The sequence below is a fragment of the Siniperca chuatsi genome, linkage group LG14 (assembly GCF_020085105.1).
Source record: "Siniperca chuatsi isolate FFG_IHB_CAS linkage group LG14, ASM2008510v1, whole genome shotgun sequence".
Classification (NCBI taxonomy): Eukaryota; Metazoa; Chordata; class Actinopteri; order Centrarchiformes; family Sinipercidae; genus Siniperca; species Siniperca chuatsi.
Genome location: NC_058055.1, coordinates 8,140,905 through 8,148,803, shown reverse-complemented (window position 1 = coordinate 8,148,803; position 7,899 = coordinate 8,140,905). Strand labels below are relative to the sequence as shown.

At 38.7% G+C, this 7,899-nt stretch overlaps 1 protein-coding gene across 2 annotated transcripts in view; it reads right to left on the bottom strand.

Moving 5' to 3' along the window:
* Positions 1–427: 427 nt before the first annotated feature.
* gabrb4 (gamma-aminobutyric acid type A receptor subunit beta4) overlaps positions 428–7,899 on the bottom strand; it is a 65,180-nt gene continuing 57,708 nt past the window's right edge. For both annotated transcript variants that reach the window (XM_044222707.1, XM_044222706.1), the window contains one exon: positions 428–7,772. In XM_044222707.1, coding sequence (XP_044078642.1) covers positions 7,419–7,772 — 354 coding nt within the window. In that variant the 3' untranslated portion in view covers positions 428–7,418. The remainder of the gene's footprint in view (positions 7,773–7,899) is intronic.

The following is a 7,899-nucleotide window of genomic DNA, read 5'->3' as shown; positions in this document are numbered from 1 at the left end:
AGAGGCGTATGTGGGACATAATATTTCAAATGTCTTACTGGATCATTACTGTTCTCTGTGCTCCAGGTGCAGTCACATTTACAGGTCGTTCTCTTCACCTTCACCACCTAAACATTTGCTGTAGTTCAAGGCCAGAGTGGATCCAGAAAGAAAAAAAAATCCAAATGTGTTACCTTAAATAGTGTCATGTCCTCAACCAGAGGACAAAGGAGTTTCAACTACATCTGTCCCTCTGACAAAATAAATTAATTATCTTGTGCTTTGTAGATGCCGATCCCAAACTGCTCCAGACAGGCGACAAAGCAACTTTATCCAACCTGTACTGCAGTATATGATTTTTACTCGTTATATTTGCCAACAATGTAAAAAAAATAATAATTATTTAATAGTTCCTGAACTGAAAAAGGGGCAAATATTACACTTGTCAGCAGGAGTCACTTTGCGTCTTTATTCAGGGAATAGGGTATGAAAGGAGGTATATTCTCATAAACGCGCAATGTTTTGTAATCAAATTAAAAGAAGATACTCTTGATTTTTCTTAAATTTTGTTTTCAGAATGTCTTCATATCCAACAGTCCTTATCAAAAGCAAGACACCAACTAAGAGGTGAGAGCTCTGACATCAGCCTGGAATAGCAATGGTAAAAACCTGATTTTATCCTCTTATTTTGCAACATTGTGTGCTATTTACCTTTTGGGGACTAATATCTGAAAACAAATTAATAAAACGTGAAACAATGTAGTATATTAGTCCTCAAAGGGCAAATGAAAAGACATTAGCTTTCTTTACTGTATAAGCCTTTATTTGTAAAAAGTCTGTTGTTTGAATGATAACCCTTTTTATACCACATACTTGAACACCTTGTATTTGTAAAAAACACATTTTGTTCAAACACCTAAAAAAGCTGATTGACACTATAACATTAATTTGCACTGACAAAAAAAATACAACTTCATACTACACAAATGTTGATTCCATGAGTACTGATACTCCAAATGAAATCAAACACCTTATTAAACAACTGAATCAAATAAGCGCCCAATGTGAACAAAACAATTACAGTACAAAAACCAAATGCATTTTTCTTCCAGTGCCAGTATATCAGATGAATTACATTTCCTTCTTATGATAAAACAACAACAACAGTAAGAATAACAATCCATAACAAATGCAACAAATACAACAAATCAGAAATGAACACAGAAATGAATCAAATCATTTACTAATTTATATTGAAAAATAAATGGGCTGTTGGTCTTGTGGGTTTCTTTCTTTTTGATGCCAATTTTTATAAAGTGTTGGAAAATCTTTCTCACCTACTGGTTAAACATGAGATAGTCTCCCCAGTATGCTCTTTCAAAGAGGGGAGGTATACTGATGTGTAACTGGGAATCAGCACAGCTTCTTACAAGTATCATCATACAGTAATCGACAACAGACCATAACCAGAGGCAACTTATTAAAGAGAAAATACAGGGAACACCCACTCAGTGTGCAATCACATGGCTTACGTTCAGATGCTACTGGTGAGCATCCTTTACATCTGTTGTAGTTGAAGGGCGATCGATGTTAATGCTTATGCTGAACCTGATAAAACTACAGCATGCACTTGGTGCATCTATTCCAAATTGTGTAATTTACAGTAAGTACATTGTATAGAAGTACATATTCATGATTCGCATGAATCACACGATGTACGTTCTATGTTTACATTTTTCCTCCAGTTTTACAAACAGTTTGTTTCACAAGATTTATAGAGCTGGCTGTAAAACAAGTGCAATTTGAGCATGTAAACACTGGATCTTTCTTTTCCTGGCTGTGGAGATGAATCGGATGGTGTGGAGTAAAAATATACGAAAATAAACCTTTCAAAACTCAGGTCATGCAAAACAAAACCTACAAGGTACAGACAAAATAATGAATGCACCAGCAAAAGTTCTTCCAACAGTGAGGAATCTGTCAGCCTTGTTCTGGTGTTTGGTGGATGAAATTTTCTTGCATGTTTGTGGTCAACTCTTTTTTTTATTAGAGGTCAGCCTCAGTGCTATTCATAACTCACAGAACAGGTTTGTGTTCACAGGTTCAGCCCATCATGCATATCTTTTTTTTTTTTTTTTTTTGGGAGTGGTGTAATCCCAGATGAAACACCCCAACATGAAGACTGACATGACATTTTTAACAAAAAATGACATGATTTATAACTTATAACCATATTAGATCCCAGCTGGTAATTATGGCACTGCTCGAAACAGTTTAATCACACTACAATACTGGGTTTAATTTACTTGTACAGAACCAAGGGGCATTTGTGGAACTGTTTTCTATCTTTACATATATCCAGGGAACATATCTATCAATACCCTCATATCTATCAATACCCTCATAGCTATCAATACCCTCATAGCTATCAATACCCTCATAGCTAAACATATTTACTTTCGGGGGCTAGCCCACACAGACATAGACTTCTATTATTTGCAAGCGAGCAGCTGCAAATGGGCAAATGGCTAAGTACCTTGCTCAAGGGCACACAACTGTCTTATTGAGGAACAGGAAAGAACATTCCACTCGCCTTCTTAAGGCTATCCTGCTCCTCTAGCCTCTATAAGCCAGTTAGCCAATCATGCCCTTAATTGTTTCAGCAGATTCATGGACAATTCAGTGATTTGTTGATGGCTGAGGTAAACGCTGCAGCTATACTGTGCTGAAATCTCCTGCAAATCCTAAATTCGGATATGGTAAATGGGAAAGCCCAAGTAGAGAATTTCATTCAAGACGGCACCATCCCATTCGCTGACAGTGAACCAATGCACACTGTCATTTCCAGGAATCTTCAACAGCATTAGCATTAGCCTTGTTCTTGAGGGAACAAGTTAACCAATACAAGCTCAGAGCCACCAGAAACGCTTTCACTGTGAGAGGACTTTGCGTTGATTTCTCCATTATTTTGTTCACACCATGTATTTCTTGTGTTTCATTTTTTAGGTTTCGTTTGCAGAAGTATGCCAATGCTAGAGAAGCTGTCCATGCCATTAGCAGTGAGGCTAGCTGGTATTACGAACTGCCATGTTTTTGTTCATGCATTAAGAACTATTAAGTGAAAGATATCATATTTACAGTACAATTCACATGTAATTACACATATACACTAGAGGCAAGAAAATTCACATTGAAATCAGTTCAACACTTTTTTTTTTCTCCTCCTGTACTCCTTGAACATATGTGTCAAAAGAAATCTATTTTCTCTCTTGTATAAGCAAATATCCTAAAGTGAAAGCATAGAACAGAAGATCCTCACAGCTTTTGGAATGAATGTGCTGATTTCATGTCCAGAAAGCAAGTTATACATGTTCTGAGTGAAATGAGTGATACTTTACTGCAAGCATGCAAGGGCTGCTAATGTTTCTCCTCTGTATGTGTTTCACTAAAGATATGCATCAACTGTTTCAACAAAAACAAGTTAATACCTCAAAAGGCATGTTTGTATTCATTTCTGGGAGTAAACCAACCTGTATGAGAATTTGATACTTGTGTTAGTTTGCGTTACAAAATGTGAGTGCATTTCATTGAAACCACAGATGGATTAGCCTTCTTTCTGGTTGAACATGTTCCATTGATTTAGTTAAAATAACACTTGTGATTGCCTTAAGTCCCACATTTTTACAAACAATATGTGCTCATCTCGCACTGGAACAAATAGTATCCTCTGGCCTCACAGTATGACTCAACTCTTAGTGAAGATCCATCATATTGCCTTTTAACAGTTTGACAAGCTGTTAGTGTGCAGACCAGGATGAAATGATGCTGAAAAAAAAACTTTGTAAAGTGTATTATTTAAATGACCTTGCATTCATCCACTAACTACTACCACCTTCCTTTATTTTGTTTTGTTCAAAAATTCTAAAAGACAAGGTTACCTGAAACATGAAGGTGAATGTGCACATCAGTAATCACCACCTCTGAATACCACTGAGACGCCTCTGTCCACATCTAACATTTGACGTCTCAAATGAGAACGGTTTTCTCAGTTAGAATTGCAGCATGCATATCTTAGGGATGTATATTATAAGTTAAAAGGGATTTTACACATTAAAGTCTGTTTACAGGTCTTGGGGAGTACTACTGCATATGTGAAAAAAGTTGTATAAAGCCTTTTGTGGCTCCAGAGGGAGCTGTGCGAAATCTGATAAATGTCCTCAAGTGATGTCACTTAAGTCAGCATCAGTTGGAGCTGAAGACGACAAGTTTGAAAATGAAAAAAAATCTGGGGGTGTAAAGTTAGAAAAAAGCTTGCCAGACCTCTGCAGCCTGCTCCTCATCTCTGCTTGAGGCTAGTGGCTCAAGGCTACATTAGTCACTACTAGCATAGCACACCCCAATTTCCAACCGAACTGTTGGCGACCGAGTTGCATTGTGGGTAATAAAGGCGGCAGGTTTTGACAAGGAAAAAGAATGCATGGAATAAAAAAAGACGATATCTCTGGTTCTGCTGCATCAAACTTGATTCTGATTTTTTTTTTTACTGTCTATTGTGAGTGCAACAAAGTTATAGGAGTGCAATGCTAAATCAGTGGAGTACTCTTTTAAAACTGGTATTGGGCATTCTTAACCAAGGTGTGAAAGACTGCATGTTGAAACAACTGATGCTACTCTAGTCAAGTTCATTGCATTTCAATCACTTTCAAACTCACTTCCATTTGGCAACTTTTGAAGAACTCTGAATTTGGCAAATATCACATGTGCCACCATTTCCTAGCAGTCAACTGCAGTATAATACTGAATATGTATTCTCTATGTAACACAACAAAACCTGCTTCAGAGCTTGGAGATGGTAAAACTTTAACCCAGAGGCCATTTTCACACAATATTCGCTGCTAATTCAGTTCATTGTGGCTCTTGTTGACTCATTGTCACTTTCCTCATAAATAACAACAACTTTACTTCACATTTAGGTCTAATCACTATGTTTTGGTCATGTAATCCTTTGGACCTCACATTTGACTGAGAGACAAACAACAGATTGTTCAGCTGCAGACAGAAACATAAAACTCAGCTCAGTATGTTACTCTCACCATCTTAGATACTTTTACTGGATATTTAAAAGTGATCTTTTGTTCTTTCTTTTTTCTTCTTTTGCCTCTACAGTACAATGACGACGATGCATAGAATTTAAATAAAAATAAATACTAAACTCTGATCACAGCTCGGGCCACATCACTGTACAAACTTCACTATGACTTACGAAGACAAATTGGTTTCTGATCAGTACTCCTTTTTGAAGACATGCATACTATGCCCTGTGCTCCAGAGGGGAGTGGATATTTCTGATGATAAATGGATTACTCTGCAGCCCTTCCATCTTCCTCTTGTCCCCATGTGTCGGTGCGTATGATAATTTCCCTCTTTTTCCATTTGTATATTTCTCAGGGAGCCCAATGCGCTGCGTATTCTAATGAGCCAATCACTTTTTTTTTGCTACCGGACCCAATGGTAGATTTGCTAGTGTGCGTTTCAGAGCCTGTTGCTCCCAGTAGAGCCTGTTTGTGCCCGAAGTGAAGATGACACTGAGGAAGATGCTGATCTGCACTTCAGCTGAAGCTAAACAGGCATGGGAGGATTTTTTTAAATTAGTTTTTTTGCTCGTTCCTGTCTTCCCTACAATGCCCTAGAATGGCCACTGTCCATCTGCCTCAGCCATCTAATGCTCTGACTTTGTCTTTATTTCTTTAACTTTTATTTCTTTTATTTAGTGGCTTTGGATTCCACAACCTATAAACATGTGATTATCCAGTCTGATTTCCCAAAAGAATCAAGGTCCTACAGTACTTTTTTTTTTCTTTTGCAAATGAACCTGAATGAATGCAGCGTGTGTGTGTGTGTGTGTGTGTGTGTGTGTGTGTGTGTGTACAACAACGCATATGGATTATAGGCCTTTTGGTCGTGATTTCAATTCATGGCTATTTATCACACATTTTCTCCCCGAAAATCACTGTATCATTCCTGATTAAGCTGATGTCTCTGATCCTCTGGGTGCAGAGCATTTGTGTGATGGCACTGACTGAGTCTGAGTGTGAAATGTTGAATCCTCCTCCCCACGTCTTCTACCCGGGCAGCCCATTACTATCCCAATCTAATAATCTTGCCTTCAGAAACTGCGACTCCAACACTGAAGAAATGCTCAACAAACAAAGAAATACTGCATACTGAATGACAACTGGTCAAACTGTGGGCTGATATGTTGACTCTTTTGAATATACATGTCCTCACATCTTCACTGTGGAATAAGTTCAAACGAATCACAAAAGCAAACACAAAGCAGGATATGACGTCAATGAAATCTGCATCTAAAGAGCATGTGAATCAATCAATAGGAGGAAATAAACAGTAGCCTACAAGTATACTTTCATGAGCATCTGAATGATAAAATGTATAGAATATGTTTTTTTTCACACAATCAAAATGAGTAATGCATACCTTTGACTCTTTTATCTCGTAATGCCCTAGCTCTAGAACATGTTCTGACACTCTCTGAAATCACAGTATTTTTCAAGACAAAATCATATCTACAATAATCAGCACTTGTTTTTAACCATAATGAAAAGACCCCCCCACCCCCCAGACATGTTTCTAAAAATAACATGAGAAGAGAAGGAACACAAGTTTGCATTGACTCTGGGCGGAAATGTGGCGGTCAAACATCCCATCCACACAGCCCTCTAATGGAGACCATTAGGCCAGAGCTGATGTCTGATAAAGAGAACGATATCACTTCAAAAAACCCAAGGAACAACACATAATCCAAACAAGGTTGCTGTACATAGTAGAACCGGAGATTTCCGTGCATGTTATCTATGGGTAATGGGGGGGAGGGTTGTGGGAAGTGGGTTGGGTGAGGGTGGCGGGGGTGGGGGGGCGGGGTGTCAAGGATCTCACTCAGCTGATGCCTGAACAGACGAGCCACCACTGATTTCATAAGCTGCAGTAGAGGATTTTTGATCACAATAAGTATCAATAAAAAGTCAATGGGACTCTGAGACATCTTTTCTCTCTCAAGAGCTTTCACTCTCTCTTTTTTCTTGTTTTTTTTTTAGCAAAAATATCATGCAGTCTTTAGTTCCAAAAACCCCTGGTGGGATCTCGTGTTTGTTTGTTTGTTTGTTTCCTTCAGGAGGAAAAAGAAACTCAAAGCCTTGAAATTCTTCGCTCACAATTATTCTTAAACATTCAAGTCATCCTATTAATACTTTGTACAGCAGAAAGGTCCTTCAGATTTCACATGTGTATATATAAATATAATATATAGAAATATGCATATACATATGTTCAACTTGTATATGTGTATACATATTTTGGAACTGTATCAAAGCCAATTTAATGTGCTCTCAAAATATGGCCCATGATTCCTAGTGGGATGCACATCAATTCACATAGTACAACCAGTAGATTAGGTTGAAAAATCCAAAGGTGATAGGGAAAATGACCCGGGACCATTTGTCAATGGTGCTAACATCTGACAGGTTTGGGATTTTCAACTTGAGCTTGGAGGAGCGTCGCCGTAGCCGACAGTTGGCCCTGCTCCGCATGGCGCTCCGATCCAGCGAGTGGTGGCTGAAGCCATCTCGGGGCGCCATGGGCTTCCTGAATTGGACCCCGGAGCTGTCGAAGGACATGACTGAATTCCGAGAGTCACTGACGCTGCTTCCCACGTCAGAAGGCATCACTTCGTTGTTCATCTCCAGTGTGGTAAGGAGGATGTTTCCATAAGCATCCACCTGTGAGGAGAGGGGAAACACACTGAGAGTCAGTGAGGGCTGAAATGTTGAGCAGTAGCCCCAAATTCCCTCAATAATTAAACTTATATTAACCCCTCACCTCCCACTCCCCAAGCTGTCAAGCTAA